This window comes from Abramis brama (assembly GCF_963993115.1).
Source record: "Abramis brama genome assembly, chromosome: 1".
NCBI classification, from domain to species: domain Eukaryota; kingdom Metazoa; phylum Chordata; class Actinopteri; order Cypriniformes; family Leuciscidae; genus Abramis; species Abramis brama.
The window spans coordinates 65,806,634-65,828,863 of NC_139963.1; the positions used below are offsets into that span (position 1 = coordinate 65,806,634).

The 22,230-nt window shown below is 39.6% G+C and overlaps 1 protein-coding gene across 1 annotated transcript; it reads right to left on the reverse strand.

The window, feature by feature from the left end:
• Window positions 1-929: 929 nt before the first annotated feature.
• LOC311078689 (uncharacterized protein) lies at window positions 930-19,441 on the reverse strand. The gene is made up of 12 exons (XM_084107667.1): window positions 19,294-19,441; window positions 18,584-18,904; window positions 18,156-18,506; window positions 17,765-17,851; window positions 9,052-9,114; window positions 8,887-8,925; window positions 8,533-8,595; window positions 8,370-8,444; window positions 8,031-8,059; window positions 7,865-7,939; window positions 1,349-1,414; window positions 930-1,219 (listed from the first exon to the last, which is right to left on the reverse strand). The coding sequence occupies exons 1-12, from the start codon at window positions 19,352-19,354 to the stop codon at window positions 1,196-1,198; spliced, it is 1,254 nt and encodes a 417-aa protein (XP_083963793.1). The 5' UTR covers window positions 19,355-19,441; the 3' UTR covers window positions 930-1,195.
• Window positions 19,442-22,230: the final 2,789 nt, after the last annotated feature.

Here is a 22,230-nt window from a genome sequence, read left to right on the forward strand (position 1 = left end):
CAAATATCTGCTCGTTCACACACAAATATATAATTCCTCCAAACCCCAGAGAGATGAAATCTTCCCATCTGCTCCTGATATGATGAGCTCATGATCTGGATCATTAACCCTCTGGGGTCTAAGGTGTTTTTGGGGTCCTTGAGATGTTCTGACATGCCCTGACATTTGTGTTTTTTTTCAGTTGCTTATAAACATATGAATGGCAAAGGTGTAATTACACTCTATTTAGCACAAACAGGGCTACCATAATATGTGAGCAACATGTATGTACATGTTTGTATTTTTGAGAGAATAATGTATGAACAGTATTTTACAGTAAAAACTTTATAATCTATCCAATTTTTGTAGTCGATTTTTACTCATCTCAGTATAGCAATAGAGTTTGGTAAAAGCTGTTCATTCATTCACACACAGAAACGCGATTCATATTTAAACAGTCTTTTTTGCGTAGACACTTGCGATTAGAACAAAGCAAATATAGAACTGACCTCTTCCTCAGCCGGATCTGTTGCTCCTCGAAATGAAACTTCCAGCACTTCTGAGGTAAATTTTCCAGGATTATTATCAAGATAGTAGCCTATTATTCCTCACAGCGTCTTAAAGTACACAAGTCTGAAAGTGAACTCGCGGTGAGTGTTCATTGTTATCCAGCTGAAGTGGGCTCAAAGGTTTGCATGGATCGCCTCACATTTGCGTTTGAATAGCATGTGCTATTCAACATCTCTCTCTCTCTTTATACAAATTACATAAACTGAGAATATTTGTTTTTTATAAAAATTACTTCATTTAAAAGAAGAGAATTCAAGCTTCATGCCTGTGTGACTGTTTGACTGAGTATTCGCTGAGTTATGGTTCATTTTCGGAAGTGTTTCAGAATGGACTTAACTGACAGAAGGCAGAACTCGCTTCATGTTTATTTTTCTTTATTTGGCAAAAAGCACAACACTTTGTTTTTATTGTGAGTATACACAAAAAATACACACTTAACAGAATCGATTGATGTATAACACAAGTATGTCAAAATCAAAAGAGTATTTTGACTCTTTTTTGCACTGATAAGGAAAAAAAGCGAGCAGATCACGTCGGCGTGATTGCCGACCTCAGGGGGTTAATGTTTATTTGTGAAGGTCTTGTTCTTGTTCACAGAGGCGTAAAGTTCATCCTACGGTTGATCTTCTCTTCCTCTGATGGCAGCTTAAGTCACTGTATCATCATGATCCTGAAAGAACAGCACAGATTCTGTCCATCAATGTTTGAACCACAGCGATTATTATTATTATTATTATTATTATTAGAGCATGAGCTTCATTTATCTGAGAGTCAAACTCATGTGCTGGTATCTACTCACATTGAGTGAGTTTACAGGCTTTGTATTGGAAGAAGTGACCTCAGAATAAGTCACATCTGTCTGCTCCTAAACATCAATGCAAACGTGCAGAGAGTCAAGTTTAACACACAAAACAGACATATCCATAGCTGTCAACATTGAACATTGAAAATAAGGGAGATTTCCCGGAATCCATCCCCAAAATAAGGGATTTTTTTTTTTACACGATTCTTACCCACAAACTAAAAAAAACAAAAACAAAGCACTAATCATTAACAGTCTAAAGAGTTTATAACTAACGTTACACAATATATATTAAAGAATGACAGACCAATGGATATGTTTAAACTGCTTTATTTTTGGCAATTAACATCGACATTTTCACCTCAGCTTTCAATATTTGGTCAGCTTCAGACGAGGCACGGTACACCACGAATGATCATAAAGATGTTGTGTGCCTAGACTCACTCGCGCGCTTGTGTTTAAGTGATTTGTCATGTTGCGAAACATCATTTTTCCCTCCATGACCAACACTGAAATTACAACGACAAATTTTGCAGATAGATGCGTGTTCTGAGTTAACACAATCAGAGCGTAAAAATACGGATATTTTACGGGAAAATACTAAAACGGGAAGACAGCAGGAAAAGAGCTAAAATACGTGAGAAACCCGGAAAAAACGGGAGGGTTGACAGCTATGGACATATCTCTCACTATTATATGCACTGTTAACCCTTGCTGTAAAAAAAGGCCAAATTCTGACAATATCATACCATTTTCCATTAAAACAGTAATATACCATAGAAAACAAAAATAGATTACAGGAATATACTGTAAATTAACAGCGCTCAAAGTCAACACTCAGAGGCTGTTTTCCCAATCACACCCTATACCCTTATTCACTATTCCCTACATTAGTTCACTAATATAGTCCCCTTGACAGAGTGAATGAAAAGAAGAGAGTGAATTGAGACACTGATGAACACTGATAAGCAGAATCACTGAAGGACAGAGAAACAAGAACAGAAAAAAAAGAGAAACACAAAAACTACAACTGACTTCCAGCCACAGAGTGTGAAACTAGTTTACGATTATTTCTTTCATACATGTACAAAAGTTCTTGTTGAGAATTAACAGAGATTTAGTTAATAGTAAAGTTTGTTGTCACCATAATGGAGATCAGTATTTGCTTTAGTTGGTCTCTTGTCCCTTGACTTCTTACCATTTATCTCTCTCTGGCTGCTGTAACAGTGAGTTTATAAAACGCATTTGCTATGGCAAGAAAAAGTCAAGAGGAAGTTGATCAGATGTTTTTGGGATTTTGTGATGATGTCACAATCTTCCTGGACATGTCTGGTTCTCTGATCTTTCCTGTATATATTCTTTGAATTAATGGGTATTTCATATTTTGCATATATTTGTGAATCTACAACATGAAATCAATATTTCTGTATTCAGGTCTTCTGAAGAATATCGTAATCAGATAGTGCTTTAAAACATTTTTAATTCCTGCTTTACTCAGACACATACATCAACAATCAGCACATGAATCTCAACAATGGTGACAATCAAAAGTTTCATGTCGCAATGCATGCTGGGTTCCAGGATAATATAAAACTCCCAGCATGCACTGCTGCATGAATAAAAAAAAAAAATATTGCCACCATTGTTGAGATTCATGTGCTAAATTGTGATATCTCTGTGTTTCTAAAAGACTTGTAGCTCTGTTTTCTTGGTTTATGTATGATGTGTTAAAAAAAAAAGAGTCATTGTAATTTATTGCTGTGGTTTCACAGTGGTGGTAATGTAACACTTTTGATTGAGGATTAAACTCTGAACGAGTGAGAATGAACTCCTTAGTGAATGAACAGGCAATATGAAGATTTTTTCATCATAATCATTATAACTGCAATCATTCATAAACTGTGTGTGCACAAGTGTGACTTGCACAAGAACAGCTCAAGCAGCAAAAGAAACACTAATTCTTTAGCATCAGCATCCCAACTAAAGCAAACACTGATCTCTATAATGGTAACTTCAAACCAAACATTTTCAATGAAACATCTCAATAACAACTTCTGTAGATGTACAGTATGACAGACAAAAAGTCATACTGGTTAACAATAAGTGTAATAATGTGTAATGGCTGGAAGTCAGTTGTAGTTCTTGTGTTTCTCTATTTTCTGTTCTAACAGCAGGTGTTCATCACTAATGCTCAACAATCACTTACATATTCTCTTAATTATCTCACTGCAACACTGTCTCAATGTTACTTTTACTCTTTGTAGTGTGGATTTCCCTGTGGGGTTGAAAGGGTTAACAGTGTAAGATAAAAAGACACACCCACAAAATCTATTTTAAAGATGAACTGAACTGAAATAATCAACGTTGATAACGTGTTGTTTATGAAAATTAAAAGTAAATTACACAAAAAATTTGAATTAAAAAAATATCAATATAGCTCATTTTTTAAGCAACACAAAAATTGCGTTTGTTAGTATAAGAACACTGGCAATTCCGATGACGTCACCGGCATGGTAAAACCTGCGAAGGTATATAGGCAGCTGCAGCTGCAGGTCCTATACACAGACGAAAATGAGTAATTTTAATGGCATGGGTATCTGACTACCACCACACGCCCGGCCCGACACATTAACTGTAATTATGAACCCAAGCCCGATTTAAACCTGACCATTTTTTTAATACGTGGGCCGTTATAACCAGGGGCGGCTCCAGATAATTTTTTAACGCAGGTGCTGAGGGGGTGCTAGATATATTATATACAAATAGTATTAATAAATGAGCAAACATAGGCCACTTAATATTTAATAATCAATTATTTTAATTATCACAATTAAAGTATAAATTTTATTCAATTGAACAAGCAACATTCAGCATTCAATCAAATATTCTTATAGATGTATTATTTTTAATAATGATAATTAGCCTAATTATTTCAACATAATATCTCGTTATTTCGTAATATGTAGCCTACATAATATGTGTGCGTGCAACAAACAAGATGTGCATTCGAAAATCGGTGACACGCATGCATTGATTTTTATTAATAAACAGTGTCAGCTGCAAAGATTAAGCTGACGATCGCCATCTCCGTAGTGAACGCGCCTATAGAGAGAAATGCACATCATTACATAATCAGAGAGTAGCCTATTTCTTTTCGTTTTGAATTGTTTCTTTTAAAGACATTTCAAGCTTTCTATATTTCTCATGTCTGTAAGGCATACACTGAGTTTCGGTTAAGTTAGGATGAGACAGTGGCGGTTATACATTGAATTACACCCTGGGCGAGACCCCCTTCGAGCGCCCCCCTTTTCTTACCCCATTGGCAGATCAAGTTTTGCTTGTTTTAAGCAAAAACTCAATTTTTATTTATTTCCCCAGAAAACAAGACTTAATATGTCATTTTACTACTTTAGTAAAATAACGTTATGCATCTTTATTTAAGAAATGTTTGATATTTGGACTGGAAACAAGACAAAAATACTAAGTAAGAAAAGCATTTTTTTGCAGTGTAATAACTGAACTTGTAACAGTTTTGTTGCAAAGCACAATATTATGGTGAAATTAACGTTAGATCTCGTGTTTGAGTTAAAACCGAATTATTGTTAAGCATAGCAAGAATCATAGCAAAAAGGCTAACAAATAAGAGTTATACCCACCAATTAATATTGCCCCTTCATTCATGACATGGATACCGTAATCATACAGAGAAAACATAGTTGCATACCTTTATCTTTCGCTCGTTTCTAAATTGGGCACCTGATGGCTTTGACCTTTCTTGTCCATCTCTTATTTGGCACTCGACATCGACAATCAACAGATTTCCCCTGATCCCCCCCATACCAACTGTCACTCACGACGAGTCACGACCAGAAGTCAAGACTAAACCAATTCACCTTGGTGGTGGTGATCAAGTAATCGTTTTGTATTACCTATTTTTATTAACCATTCAGACAATTCAGAAAAACAAAAATGTGCAGGAAATATAGAAGCCTGTATTTATATGAAATGTGCGTTATTTGGAAGAAAGTCGAGGTGTGACTGACTTAGATAACTATATGGATACCCCGTTCCCCCCCCTTGTCCGTTCCATTTGGGAGAGACCCAGAGGTGAACTGTCATCCGCGCCCGCGCCTCCGCGCCCCCTCCCCTTTCCCCTTCTCAAACAAACAGCTTCTGTGCACGACATCTTCTCAGCAAGCAGGGGCGCCTGCAGCTGCAGGGGGCGCAAATTTGCCAATTCCCCACAACAGTGAAATGATAGATAATAGAAAACCGCTTCGCGGCGCAGATTTTTTATCTATTTATTTTTTCTGCTCGTGCCGGCGCCCCCCAAAAATGCCGCCCCGGGCGATTGCCCGGTTCGCCCGTGCCAAAAACCGCTACTGGGATGAGATGTGCTCCAGTTCACGTGCAATGCAAGTGGAGGCGCGGACGCCTCCATGATTATAATGTCTGCTATATTTGCTTCTAAATACAGGCAATTGGTTGATGAAGAAAATATTAAAATTAAGATACAATTTATACAAAGTTTTCTACAAAGCAAATCTTAATTAAGTGGTCAAAATCATGTCTGACCCGCTCCATATCTATCGATATATTGTGCATCCTATCTTACTCGTGCTGTTAACTTTTTTATATTCAACATAGATGAAAAAAAACAAAAAAAACATTATAATATTTTAACAAATATGAAACTAAATGAGCTTATTTAATGGCTTCAACACGTACAGTAGGCTTACAGACTCTCTAGTTGTACAAATTGCAGCACATTCATTTACTTCTGAATTGTGCACGTTGAATGGCATTTGTTTGTGCATAAAACATATCTGACTGCAACATTAATCAAGTTAACGGATAATTGTGCGTGCATTTATTAATTATTATCTTAATGAATAATGCAACAAGGATGAAGCATGTAAACTGCGTCGTTTGTTTATTCAGAATGGAATGGATCGTAAATGGATCCGAATGAAGAAACGTAAAAAAAAATAAATTAAAAAAAAGTGAACTCCCTCTGTATCAACAATGTGCCCTGAGACGATGACATCAGCTAGCTTCAGGGTGGGTAGGACATTGGAATCTGTTTACAGACCTGCTGTGGTTTAATTAGCAGCTAGTAAACGCATTATTATCGAGACGAGTCATGATTTATACAGTTTATATGGTCGGAGTGGTGGCTAGCTTGTGGAGTTTGACAAAAGTGCTTCCAACGTGTTTACGTTAGCTGCTAGCTCTTTCCCTAGGTTGGATCGTTTGGTATCTAGCTTGATTTTGTTACTCAATTTCAATTAATGAGTGTCTCAGTTTTGTTGAACGCTATAAAGCCTAACGTTACACGTTATATGTGCGTGTAAGTGAATATGTAGGCTACATGTTTTGTGTATGTGACAACGTCACATCCAGCCCTTTGCTTAGCTTGCTATAACGTGCTATCATAACATTTAACATACTTCTCTGTCCTCTGCCTTGAGGTGAGCGTTTCAGCGCCCTGTCTCTGCGGTAACATAGATAGCATCGGTGGTGTTAGTACTTGCCATTGGTCTATCGGTCTGCCCTGTACTACAGCCTGAAAAGTTTAACATTGACAGAATGGCCTCAGGTTTAGCCTAACCCTCACCAGTGAACCTGCTGTATTGAAAGTACAACTCTCTAAACAGTCTGTCGCTAAAAAAATGCTCACTACGGACTCGAAATCCAGAGGCTGCATGCAATGGCTGCTCTGCTAGTGTTGGTTAGCAACGGAGTAGCTTACCATTCCAGTGACGTAGCCGAATGTTGAAATCCAACATGGCGGCGCCCGTATAACAACAACAACATTTTCAACATACCATTTTATCCCTTTTAACAAATTCTGCCACTTTAAAAATTGTACCAATGGGAATAAATAAAATACATCTGTTATATTACCTTTACTCAAAATTCCAGTTCAGTTCATCTTTAACAGTAATAAACTGTAAGTTATAAAACAGGTTTATACTGGCAACACTGTTGCCAGTAGTTTACTGTAAAATCTTGTTTTTTGGGTCACCATTGTGCAGAAGAGTAGAGCCTGTGCTTCAGTCCAGCAGAAGATCTACTAACATTGATGATATGCTGTGTGTTGCTTTATTTAAAAGGCGGTGACTGTGTCGTTGCTGGTCCAGTGGAAATCTCTTTATTTACAAAGGTTTTGTTGTGGTTTCAAATGAAAGAAGTTCACAGTAATACTTTGCTCACATTATTAATGTATTATAAATTTTAGTTAATACATTTAAATGACAGTTGGTCAATTTAAGGCAGTCGGTTTCTGCAAGTGAAATTAGTTAACTTGAGTTTTAATTTAGTGCATTTTTACAGTAACATACTGTAGATTGTAGTAAAGAACTGTACAATTAACAGTATATTACTGGCAACAGTGTTGCCAGTATTTTACTGTAAAAAAACCTGGTAAGGTCTAACAGTGTGTAGAATAACATAAAAGCTTTTAGTAAGTCACATTATTGAACGTAATGTTTGATGATTTAGTGGACTCACATTGGCTCTTGCAGCGGGAGGAATGGACATGTTGATCGTCTCATACGTCCCTTTATGATCATTCTCATCTTTGACCTTCAGAACAAACAGTTAAACTGCATGAATGACACTTTATTGAGCTTTAAAGGCAGTAATCAAATCTAAATCACTGCATTACTGAACTCACCGCAGAGTAGCCAGTCCCTCTTTTATTATCTGAAAACAAGAGCCTCATGAAATATGAGTATTTATGATCAAACACACATGAAAAACACAGAAAGTTAAGCATTAATATTTTGAAACAATCAGATTTTGTTGAAGCATTAAAATGAATAATAAAAATGATTGTTGACTTGATAACTCGTTGATATTGACATTACAGGATTTCTCAGCAGGAATAAACTTCTGTTTGAGAATTTCATATAATCCTCATGTTTCTATGATACTTACAGTCTGAACATGATGTGTTTGTTTGCTCATCTGAACTGTTTTTAATTGTTGTAAAGGAGTAAATCTGAAAACTCACCAGCTCTTTTTCTGCAGATCAGCCAGAGAAGAGCAAGAAGGAGAACAGCGACTGCAGCGACAGAAATCACTATGACTGAAGAAGAGATCGAGCACAGAGTCAGAGACGGACAGGGCAGATTGGGGACAATTATAGACAAAGACAAAACACTGTGATTATGTACCTGGTGTGTTTTTATTCCAATGACCCTGAGAGTTTGTGACTGGTGGTGTTGTATCAGTTTGAGCTGAAAAGGATGATTGGGGACAATTATAGACATCGGTACTAAATGAGATTTCAAATGATTCTGATCTACCTCTGACTTTTGATTAATGCCCTGTGATTTATTTATTGTTTATTTCTCTTCTTTCAAGAAACAAAAGGAAAAAGTCAACTCAACTCTTACATACTGATTATATATATATGTGGTAGAGTGTCTATATGGTAATTCATTCATTTTTCTATAGAATTATGTTAGACAAAGATGTTCTTTGAATAACATCATCAAAGGCTTAAAAGCATCAGCATCATCATGTACCTCGTGTAGGATTCACTGCTGTCGTTGAACCAGCTGGAGCTGTAATGTATGAATGTTTGTTCAGATGATTCATACTGTACAATATTACCATTATATTTTAACCAGAGATGGACAGGGCAGATTGGGGACAATTGTAGACAAAGACAAAACACTGTGATTATGTACCTTGTGTGTTTGTAGTCAAATTATCCTGAGAGTCTGTGCCTGGTGTTGGTGTATCAGCTTGAGCTGAAAAGGATGAATGTTAGTTGAGATGCATCATAATAATGTCCAGAACTAGGAGAAGAAGAGGTGAGGCGCAGCAAACAAACCTAGCAGCTTAAACTGTATTTTACCAAACTAAAGAGAGGAATCCAACATGAGAACACACACAGCAAAATCCCTAAATTTAATTTACAGTAACTCTGCTCAGAGTACATATGGTCCCACTCTAAAGAGTGTTAAAGTAACTCTGAATAAGTGTTAAAGTTAATGAGATGATAAAGTGATTAAAGTGATGATTGAGCATTAGTGATGAACACCTGCTGTTAACAAGCAGAATCACTGAAGAAAAGAAAAACACACTGACAAGAACTACAACTGACTTCATACACAGCCTAATGCCGAGTTCACACTGAACAATTTTAAGCCTGATTTTCGCTCACTGACACGTTTTGGGAGATCGCTGACAAATGCCCGAAATCACTGGCAAATCAGTGCTCGCTCACGCGAGTGACAATCATACAGTGTGAATTATCAAAGACGCGATCTGAGAGAGTCGCAGATGGCCGTGAGATATTTAGCATGGTAACTATCTGGACCTGTCTGAGATTTAAAAATCCTGCTGTGTGAATGTGTTCTGACTGAAAACTACATCGGCGATGACTGACAGCCAATGAGAGAGCAAGATACAGGACAGCGGGGTACAGACCAGAATATCAGCATTTTAATAGATATATTTACAATCATATCAAACAGAAACAAAGGAAAAACATTTGCTTGACCAGCAGCAACACATTGTAAGATGATTGACAGGTCAGTTTGCGTGACCAGATGCATGTAACTAATCCACAGAGAGCAGCATGTAACTAATCCACAGAGAGCAACCATTAAAGATGCAATTGTATGATGTGATAATTTGTCCCAAAACAAGTCTACTCTTCTGCTACACACTAAAAAGTATGCACCTTTTCTTCACAAAAAGAATACATACTTTTAGGGCGTAATATAAGTAGGCGAATTGAGACGCAGCCTTAGTGTCACATCCATAAATAGGCAGACAAGGGAGTGTACAAACAAACAAACTTTATTAAAATGCAGATTGAGCGATGCAGGATGGGATGAACGATGATTACAATGCTGATATGATGAACACTTAGCTGAAATTGTCTTTGCAGATGAAGACGATGACTTTGATGCTGAAACACAGGATGATCGACAGGGACGAAGAGAAACAACTGGACATCAGGTAAGTAGATCCAGGTAGGTATGCTGGTAAGAAGTCTGAACCGTGTAGAGACGAGACCAGACACTGGGGTGCAGGAAACAGTGACTTATAAAGGGAGTACAATCATGACGTACAGGTGTCGTTGATCATAATTTAGGTGACAGTGATCTGGTGGGCGGAGTGCAGTGATCAGGTGCAGTGGGCGGAAGTGATGGCTCTGTTGACTCCGTGACAATACCCCTCCTCCACGGGCAGCTCCAGACGGCCGGAAACTGCAAAGACGGGGACGACCTCGACCTCTGGGTGCAGGGCGAGTAGGATGATCTTGGTGGAACTGGGTTAGAAAGGAGGGGTAAAGTATGTCATCTCGAGCTACCCAGGAACATTTCTCTGGACCAGTAGCGGAGTGGCAATCGGGAGAGTCGGGACTTTTTCCGGTGGGCCGGTAGTGTTTTGAGGCCGCGAGGGCCGGTCTGATAATAGTTATACATTGCGAGTTATTTTAGCAACACCGTCTGGCGGCCTGATGTGCGGCCGCTTCCCGCTGGTCAAACTGTGCAGCCTCTCTGCTCAATACAGTATATAAAAGTGCTCAAACAGTTCGGCAGATCCAACCATGTCTATAGGATTTTCGAAAACATAGGGGGATCAGTGGAAGTCTAACGTCCGTGAGAGTGAGTTAAATGATGGAAAGGCAAAAAAAGAAAACTGAAAGGTGGCGCTGAGCATGGGCGGCGCTAGGGAGGGGCTAGCAGTTGCTTCAGCACCCCCAAGAAAGACCAAAGCACCCCGAAAGCACCCCCAAAAATAATTTCTGGAAGCAATTATATTCAGGCTGTAGGCTATTCTATGAAAGCCCTGAACCGCATTTTGAAGAAAAAATAAAACTTATCTTCTTATTTCGAGATATTAAGACATTATTTCAACATAAAATCTCGTTATTTCGACATAATAAGGGGGCATTCTAATCTGCATTAAGCTACATTAAGCGTTCTTATAGGCCTAATGGTTTTCTATGGGAGGAAATTGCTTAACGTGGAATTAAACGTTGCGTTTATATTCTGGGCTCATCTGATTTTTTATAGGCCTACTGTGGTAGATTTTTTCCCTAAACCTAACTATCCGGCTCTATCTATTGGTTCCCGTCCCCGACGTCCCCACTCTATAGATCACCGGACTACCTGGCTCTATTTATTGGTTCCCGTTCTTCACGTCCCCACTCTATAGATCACCAGCTTTTAACTTAACCTAACTACCTGGCTCTATCTATTGGTTCCCGTCTTCAACGTCCCCACTCCATAGATCACCAGCTTTTCTGACTCGATTTCCCTAAACTAGTTTTCCTTCCTAAACTAGCTTCCTACCTAAACTAGCTTCCTGCGCAGGAATAAATTGACAAACAGACCTGCAAATGTCCTTTAAATGCTTTAATCACGGCCATGAGATCTTCCCGAGCAGTTCTCAGGGAATCTCTCCCAAGAAGCAAGGCCGGAGGATCTCAGACAAATTCCATTGAGAATCCCACCGTAAAACACAGATACAACAGTTTTTATAGTATAGAGGTATGGCATAAATTTCATGCTGCATTACATAATATCCCCACTATTTGATTGGTTCTTCATTTGCAAACCCCTCTGTTACTAGGTAAAGCAAACTCAAACCTTGTGCTTACTTATCACAAGTTTTTGCAAACTAGTCATGTCTAGTTTCACTTCCCCTTTCTGTTATTTTTACACATAGACACATACAGTCAGTCAGTCACAAGTTTTTCCAAAGAGTTTGGAAACATTAAAAGCATATGAATTTTATTCCTGCAAGAAAAACAAATGTTAGTTGATTAATTATCGTTGATTAATTAAAATCCACCACACTACATAGCATTTTTATGATTTTAGTATGATAATGATTAATAAATGCACGCACAATTATCCGTGAACTTGATTTGAACAAACGTCTTTCAACTTGTGCAAAATTCAGAATTAAATGAATGTGCAGCAATTTGCACAAATAGAGAGTCTGTAGGCCTACTGTTGTAGCCATTAAATAAGCGCATTTAGTTTCATATTTGTTAAAATATTATAATGTCATTTCTTTTCCATTTATGTTGATTTATGAAAAGTGAACAGCACAAGTAAGATATGATGCGCTATATATCGAGAGACTTGGAGTGGGTGGGTCAGACATGATTTTGACCATTTCATTTCATTATGTTTTGTAGAAAACCTTTCATTAAAGTGAATTTCGTTTTGTATAAATTGTATCTTAATTTTAATCATTTTTTTATCATCCAATTGCCTGGATTTAATAAGAAGCAAATATAACAAACAGACAATATAATCATGGAGGCGCCCGCGCGGTCAATTGCATTGCACGTTAACTGGAGCGCATCTCATCCTAACTTAACGAAACTCAGTGTATGCCTCACACAGAGATGAGAAATACATCAAATGCACAAAGCTTGAAATATCTTTAAACGAAATAATTCAAAACGAAAAGAAAAAGGCTACTCTCTGATTACATAATCATGCATTTCTCTCTATAGGCGCGTTCACTATGAATATGGCGATCGTCAACTTCATCTTTGCAGCCGACACTCGACACTGTCAGAAAACACTAATTTATTACTAAAAATCAATGCACGCATCACCGGATTTACAAATGCACATCTTGCTTGTTGTACGCACATAAATGTCGAAATAACGAAATATTATGTTGAAATAACCTTATTAGTAATAATACATCTTTTAGAATATTTGATTGAATGCTGAATGTTGCGCTTGTTTAATTTAATAAAATTAAAACTTTAATTGTGATCATTAAAATAATTGAATATTAAATATTTAGTGGCCAAGTTTTGCTCAATTATTATTTGTATAACTGTGCCGCTCCCCCGTCAATGATCTAGCACCCCCTCAGCACAAGTGTTAAAAAAAAATCTGGTGCTGAGAAGGTCAGACTCAAAAGGAAAAAAATTATGGAGGAGGAGGCAGTGAAATGCTCCAAAATAACAGACATGTTCCGGGCATCAACAAGCAAAGATACTACAGGTGAAATAAACTGAAGCACATGTCGTCAAAGCTAGGCACAGATGGGAATTAGCACCAGCTAAGTTACCAGCCAGCCAGCCAAAAGCTTGTGTAATTTGAAAGTAGCTGTGGTAAATATGAGACAAATAAATAGTTTACTATTGAGTGACTATCTACTAGTGGCAGATTTCCTAGTTTTAAAACGAGTAACTTCCCTTGGCTGCTGCTGCTATATTAAGTGTATACGGATTATGTTAACACTAGCAGAAGCTAACGAGCAAGGTGTCGTGTCACCGTGAAAATGCCATGGACCCTTTTCAACAGGGTGATGATGACGCGTTTTAACGGTCATCATCCGCATAAATCCTGGAAAGTTTTTTATATTTTCAATTTAAAAAAATATGTATTTACATTTATAACACTATTTTATATTATATTACCTTTAATAAAATTACAAAAAACTAGTTAATGCTTCTGTGAGGGTTTCTAATGCAGCGTCTGTGGGAGTGATGACAAATTGACATATATTTCTCTCTTCTGAGTTCTTCTGACTGCCGTTATCCATCTCTCGCAATTTTTTTCCTCTTTTAGAAAGTTGTGAAAAAAACTATAGAGGAACAAAAAAAAATCTATTTAATATTCTCTCATTCACCGCTATATTTTTTAGCAAACGTTTTGTTTTTTTGTTGTTGTTTTTTACCACAGAGGGCCGGTGGTCTACGAAATTTCCCGGTAGATTTTTTGGTCCCACTCCGCCCCTGCTCTGGACCGTACCCCTTCCAATCGACCAGATATTCTAGCCAGTTGCCCCGTCATCGCGAGTTGACGATGGATTGGACTCTGTAAATGAGCTCTTCTTCGGTGACTTCGGGAGGAGGTACTTCAGCTTCACTGGGTACTGTGTGAGGAGACAAAGGATCAGAATATGGTTTCTAGTGGAACTAGTTTGCCTGCTGGCAGATGACGGGGAGTGTTGGTGATGGCACAGACTGAGCAGCCCTTGAGATATAGAGAGATGTCTTGGGTCACAGAGGGCCACCAGTGACGTTGAGTGAGGAGCGAGAGGGTTTGCTGGCTACCTGGGTGTCCAGAGCCCAGAGAGGTGTGAGCTGAGTCCCTTTACGTATCTACGTGAGTCCCTTCACGTAGATACACCGTTCTGGACCTCCTGGCGGAGCAGGTTCCGTTTGCTGGGCGAATGTCTTCGTCAATAGACCAGAGGATGGGACTGACGTTCATGGCTGGAGGGAGGATGGGTTCAGGAGTAGTGGATCCCAGATCAGGTTCAAGACGAGAGAGAGAGCATCGGCTTTGGAATCCTTGTGTTCAGGTCAGTAAGTAACTAGGAAGTTGAATCTTGTGAAGAAGAGGGACCATCTGGCTTGACGAGGATTGAGACGACAAGCTTCTCTGAGATATTCAAGGTTTATACGGACGGTGATTACTTTGAATTTGTGTTTGGCTCCCTCCAGCCAATGTCTCCATTCCTCTAATGCAAGCTTGATGACGAGGAGTTCCCTGTTGCTGATGTCATAATTCTGCTCCGCCGGGGACAGCTTTTTGGAGTAGAAGGCACACGGATGGAGTAGTGGGGTGTTCCCCTGCCGCTGCGAAAGTACCGCTCCCACTCCTGTAGATGAAGCATCCACTTCTACGGTAAACGGTAGCTCAGGATCAGGATGGATGAGGATGGGAGCAGTGGCAAAAGCTTATTTGAGGGTGGCAAAGGCAGTGGTGGCTTCTGGGTTCCAGGATAGAGACTTGGGCTGTGTTTTGAGGAGTGAAGTCAGAGGAGAGCTGAGAAGACTGTAGTTGTGAATGAATCTACAGTAAAAGTTTGCAAATCCAAGGTATTTTTGAAGTTCTTTGATGGTGACGGGTTGAGACCAGGACCGGATTGCTTCCACCTTCCTCTGGTCCATCTGGATGCCTTGTTGGTTGATGATGTAACCGAGAAAGTAGACAGTGGAGGTGTGGAACTCACATTTCTCTAATTTCAGGTAGAGATGTTGTTCTCAGGCACCCGATGCGGAGTGTCATGGTGGGGGAGAAGTGACAGATGCGACTACGACCCAGCGGCTTACCCAGGATGGTGTGAATCTCTAGGTTCTGGGGACAGCGTTTTCTCTTGACATTGAGCCTCTGTAGAAGGTTGTGGGAGATGAAGTTGCTCACTGAGCCGGAATCAATGAGAGCTTTGTGCTGGAACAGTTGAATGGGACGTTACAAGGATTACTGTGGTACGAGTCAGAGCTGCAATTTTAGGAGAGAGTTGAATGGTACTCACCGCTGGGCGTGGAGGTCGAACGGGACAGTTGGAGATGATGTGTCCTTCTCCCCGACAGCACAAACATAGATGATTTAACCATCGCCCGCCATTGACGGTCCGCCGGTGTGAGATGGTAAGTATCTACCTGGATAGGTTCTGGTGTTGGAAGGGCGGCAGATGGTTCCAGAGGCGGAGGATGCAAAGCGGGTTGAAATGATGAGCAAGCAGTAAGACGTTGGGAAACTCGGATTGATTTCTGGATGAAGTTCTCTAATCCCATAATATCATATCATTGTGAACAACCATTAGTTGACGAATCTCAGGGTCTAAACCTTGACAATAGGCTGTGAGAAGAGCTGCATTCATTCCATCCACTCACCACGGCGAGTGTACGAAACTGCAAGACGTAGGAACCCACCGATCGTTTACCTTGTCGAAGGTGAAAAAGATGATCATGGACGGATAGTGTGGACGTGGTTTGACTGAAGACTTCTTTGAAATGTTGAAGAAATGCAGACAATGACTTAGTAACGGGAACTTCGGCTTGCCATAGTGCTTGAGCCCACTGAAGAGCATGACCGGAGAGGAGTGAGATCACAAACGCAATGCGCGCTCGATCGGTAGTGTAAAGATGAGGTTGCATCTCGAAGTGTAGGTTGCACTGAAGAATAAACCCGCTGCAATCCTCCGCCTTGCCACTGTAGGTCGCTGGTCGGGCCATGGGACTGGCAGAGGCAGCAGGTGAAGAAGTGGTGGGTGATGGAGGAAGTGACTGACGAACTGCGTTCACCAATTCGGCGAAAGGATCCGTGACAGCGGTGCTCGTGCTCTGCATGTTGTTGGTCTGGTCTTCTGTCACATCCATAAATAGGCAGACAAGGTAGAGTGTACAAACAAACACTTGTGAACACTTAGCTGAACTTGAATAATGTCTTTGCAGATGAAGATGATGACTTTGATGATGAAACACACGGCGATCGACAATGGACGGTGACGAAGGAAAACAACTGGACATCAGGTAAGTAGATCCACAGGTAGATATGCTGGTAAGAAGTCTGAACCGTGTAGATATGAGACCAGACACTTAGGTGCAGGAAACAGTGTTTACAAGTATAACAGCATTACGAGTGTATGGCTTATTTTGTGTTTCTCTATTTTTTTGTATATTTGTTTTGTTCACTTTTACATGTATGTTTTTTGATAATTTTGTGAGTGGATGAGCAGTATTTTATGTCTGTTTGGTGTTTTTCATGGATCTAGTCAAGTCAAGTCAAGTATATTTGTATAGCGCCTTTCACAATACAGATTGTATCAAAGCAGCTTCACAGTATTACATTAAAATACAACAAGGTTTGTTTCTAGTGGAATTTATTGATTGATAAAAAAATTAAATATCCCCAAAATATCCCCAACTGAGCAAGCCAAAGGCAACAGTGGCAAGGAACCGAAAAACTCCATCAAGTGACCTAATGGTGTCCTAAAACTCCATCAGGTGACCTAATGGAGAAAAAAAAAACCTTGGGAGAACCCAGGCTCAGTCGGGGGCCAGTTCTCCTCTGGCATTTATGAACTAGAGGCCGGATTGTAGTTTGAACTGTAAGATTAAAAATATTATATGAATGCCTGGCCGAAAAGATGCGTCTTTAATCTAGGTTTAAACTGGAAGAGCGAGTCTGAGCAACGAACAGTATCAGGAAGACTATTCCAGAGTTTTGGAGCTAAATGTGAAAATGATCTCCCTCCTTTGGTGGATCTGGATATCCTAGGTATGACCAAAAGCCTCGAATTTATTGATCTTAAAGAGCGCAATGGATTATAGGGCGATAGAAGATCCGTTAAATAGACAGTGAATGCGCTGCATGGATGAGCTCAACATATTGTCTTCATGTGACGCTTTCTGGGAGAATCGAGTGTAAGAACCGGAGTGTTATATGAACACACTACTCTCACTGTTTATACTAAACATGTCCTAGAATATGCATAAGTACGCTAATTGGGACACACCATAAAAGTCCATGAAATGAAATTAAAAGAGCAACTCAATGTGACAATCATACTGTAGAATATGACAGTCATATTTGGATGAGTTAACACTGAAGATAACTCTAGCATTATGCTCTGAAAAGCACTGATGTGAGAAAGACAGTGATGATGTACCTTTAGAAACGTGTGTGTGTATAGTTGAGGGATCCTGAGAGTGTGTGATGTGGACTGGATTCACTGCTGTCGTTGAATCAGCTTGAGCTGTGAAGATGAATGTTAGTTCAGATGTTTAATACTGTACAATATGACCATCATATTATAACTATGATCATCACATTACATAAAAGTTTATATTTTTGCTGTCAAGTTTCAATTCCTTTATTATTTCCAGCATCACGTTTTGGACTGTTACTTCACTGCAGTTCATTAGTTTGAAGCAATGCTTTGAGTTACTCTTCTGTGAGAGTCAAAGAAGCTTTTGTCCCTCAGTTTGTTCTGGTTCAGTGATACTGATAGACCTTAGTGTTACTGACATTATGAGGGTCTTCTAACACTGTTTTCTCACCTGAATACTTGACAGTGTATCTGACTGAGGTCTTGACTTGATTTCCATGAGTAAGCTGACATCTCCACTTTCTGTTGTCAGCTTCATTCAGGAATGTTGTAGTCAGAGTCCTGATACAGTGATCTGGTGATAATATCTGATATCTGGAGTCTGTCTTCAGATCAACACCAGCCTGATTCACCCACAACAGCTCAAATCCCTTATAAAGAATCCAATCATCACAGGAGAATTCATCATAATAAAATCCAGTATATGAATACAACTGACAGGAGAGAGTCACAGAGCGGCCTGGACTGATCTCAGTCTGTGAGGATGATGATGATGATGATGATGATGATGAAGACACTGAAACTGAACACAAGACAAAAATCACAGACTCTTCAATCATCATCTGAGTTTTTAAATTTACCACATAATCATAAACTTACCATGAAGAACATGCAGATAAACATCAGCATTATGTCCTTGTTTCTGTCCATTCACATATTGTCTGCAGCTGTATAATCCATAATCTTCTTCTGTGACGTTCTTGATGTTCAGAGAGCAGTCAGACTCCAGACTCAGTCTCTCATGTATCTCTGTGTCGTTCTTCTTTATCCCTTCAGTAATCAGTTCAACTGTTGCTGAATGACTGTTATAGTAGGTCCATGTAGTTTTAGATTTGCAGTCAGAAAGAGCATTATTACAGGGCAAAGAGACATTTTCACCAGAACTGATGAACACATGAGCATCATCCACTCCACTGGTTCCTGAAACAAAGTATATCTCAGTGATCATTATGATATACATTAATAAATGAAACATAAAACATACCAGCATAAAAAGCAGAAGTTTTAAATCATAGTATTTTTCCTCACTTAAAGCAAACAACACACTCTCCAGAATAAACTATTAGTCTTTATCAGAGAGCTGTTCAAATCACTGACACACTCTTAATATGAAGATCATTCTTCATCATCAGATGTTTGAGTGACACTATGTCCAGTAACAGGAATAATACAGTATGATCTGTGTGTATCAAAACACAACTCTGAGATCACAACGTGAATGTGTGCAAGAATAAACTGAGCATGTTCAAATGAACTCTTTCCAGACTAATTCCACTAAACGTCTTTAGAGAAAATACAGATTTCTTTACCTGTGAGAAGTGAAGAGAGAATGATCAGTCCCAGCACACACAGATCACACTTATCAGCCATTTTGTGCTTCTGTCAGTCTTTCTCTTCATTATATATAGTTACAGCTCTTCCCTTAAACATCATCAGCTCCTCCTCTGGTTTGTAACTTCCTCTGTTCTCATCAAATGAGTATTGAAATTCTGCTAGAGTTGCTGTTTAGTGACACGATGCCACAGTGAAGTGTTGCTTTAAGTGTGTGTGAAACGTGTGAGAAGTGCATATACTGTGAACACACTGTCTCACACACATCTGCTCTGAACAGTTTATTGGCTATTTTTGCACACGAGAGAATTACTGTTAGTCTCACTTCTTTCTTTTAGCAGTTTCCCACATGACATTAAAGTCTAGAAATAAAATAATTGCATTATTAGTAATAAAATTAGTTTGCTACTGAAAAGGTTTCCAATATCCATGACTAACTTGTAGACTTGTAAATTTGGCAGTGGCACGAGCCGCTCTGACGGGGATAATTCTCGGTCAGCTGGTTTTGTGTGCTGTGACACAGACGGAGCTGTTTAAAGCGATTCAGAGATGCTTTAAAGGCTATTTTCCATTTCATTTGCTGTAAAAGTCAATGTTGCAACCCTGGCTCATGTGAAAAACATTCCTGTGGCAACATTTTTGCAAGACGCGGAATACGTTGTGTTGTGCACGTTTCACAACAGTATCAAAGTGAAATGTCCAGTGAGTGGCGCTAAAAGTGTGTTTAGTCTTTTTTCCGGAACAGATGAACGTGAATATGGCAACGTTTTATTACGTCGAAGTTTGTACGTATCATCGCAGTTCAGAGTTGAAATGTCCGGCGCTAAAAGATTAACCATCACGCTTTAAAATAACGTACACCTACACTATACCCTAAACCTACCTAAACATCTTCATCTTCATCTTCGTGTGTGTTTCTACACCTGCGTGACAGTCTCTTTGTGTTGTGGCTTTGAGCTCTAGTGTTTTCAGAAGCATGTCATCGCTGGCTGTGAAAACTCAGGTAGTTAACCCACACACAGCTGTGATCATCTCTGAACCCAGTTTAGGTGGACAGGTGTGAATTCTCACACATTCAGAAAACAGTTCCTCTTCTTTCTTAAAGTTGGTTTCTGAAGAAAAGAGAAACACAAGAACTACAACTGTCTTCAGACACAGCCTTATGTAGCAGGTCCAATGAAATTCTTCCTGCCTGCATGTGGTTGGTCAGTCTCCTCGTTGAGTTTCGTCCTATCAGTGCTATGCAGTAGAGTGTATATAAACTGGCTGGTTAGAGTGTATGGCGTCACGAGTCACCGCCCCTTTCTTCCCGTGTCGTCATTTAGTCGCCATCCAGGTATGTTTGGTGATGTTGGCTGGGTTGTCGTAGCTAACGTTAGCCTATTTTCAGGGTGGTGTATGAAGTCCTGCGGCTGGCATTGGGTTGAGGTTGTTCCTCTTCTGGTAGGAGAAAGCCATGATTTGTGTTTTTTATCTAAGTATCCACTGGTATTGTAAAGGCAGGATTGTCTGTGTACAGTCAGAGGTTTGGGTGAAACTGATTAAAGCGCGGCCAGTACGGGTTTCTGCATTTCAGTACGGAGGCGCTTAGCCACCACCGGCGCGCACATTCTCCTCCCGATAGACTGGACGAGCCCTCAGCTTCCAAGCATATGTGTTGTCTGCCTTGGTTTGGTTTGGTTTAAAATCTGATTTGGTTCACGGAGATCGCACTCATAAGGTATGTGCTTCTAACTTATTATAGGTCGAGTGGCGATCTTCTGTAGAGATAAGCTGATTTTTATTAAAAGTAAACCTGTTTAAATCTTTAACCAGTTCAAACTCTGTGACGAAACAGTGTCAGGCAGAAACTACAGTGAGGTTTGGTAAAGAGATCTCAGTGATGGACACTCCTGGACTTTATGATACTGAACTCAATAATGAGGAGGTTAAAACTGAAATAGTGAAATGTGTAACATTATCCTCTCCTGGACCACATGCTTTTATTATCATGAATGAATAAATGAAGTGATGAATGAAGCCATTGCTCATCTATACAGAGCAGATTATGATCAACTTCTGACAGTGGTGAATCCTGAGGAGAAAGAGAGAGCAATAAAGGAGGAAGAGAGAGCAATAAAGGAGGAAGAGAGAGTAATAGAGGAGGAAGAGAGAGCAATAAAGGAGGAAGAGAGAGTAATAGAGGAGGAAGAGAGAGCAATAAAGGAGGCTGAGAGCGAGAGAATCAGTCGTATGAAGGCAGATCTTGTAATCAGAGCTACAGGGAAACTAGCAGAACAGAGCATGTGTAGAGTTCAGTGAGGGATTAATCAATCATCAAACATGACTAAACTTATTCTTATTGCTAATGATAAATCTTATTTCTTATTGTCAAATTTTCTTACTGAAATCATCTATGAAACAGAATCTTACATAATTCAAGCACATTTAGGCCATGATGTCACTTCCTGGTTTGTGTGAAGATCTGTTTCAGAAGATGTGCAAAATTAAACAAGGCACTTTACCGCACACATTGTTGTTGTAAGGTCCGGGTGAGGAAGGAGACACGCCAAGCGAAGTACCAAAATAACAAAAGGTTTATTAACAGGGAAACCTCAAAACAAACACCAAACAATGTGCTGGTGCACAAACAATAACCGACCAAGACATGAGTGAGGAGGGAAACTAAATACAGACACAGATGAACACAAGACAGGTGATGCAGATGATGATAACGATGAACAGGTGGGTAATTGAGGGAGTGAGTTCAGGTGTGGAGACAAGGAGGATTCTGGGAACTGTAGTGAACAGGACGAAGACAATGACAACACAGTCCAAACACGAACGGAAACGTGACAGTACTCCCCCCTCCCCGAAGGCGCGTCCTCGCGCCGTATAATATCAAAAGGGGTGGGAGGGTGGGCGCCCTGGAGGCA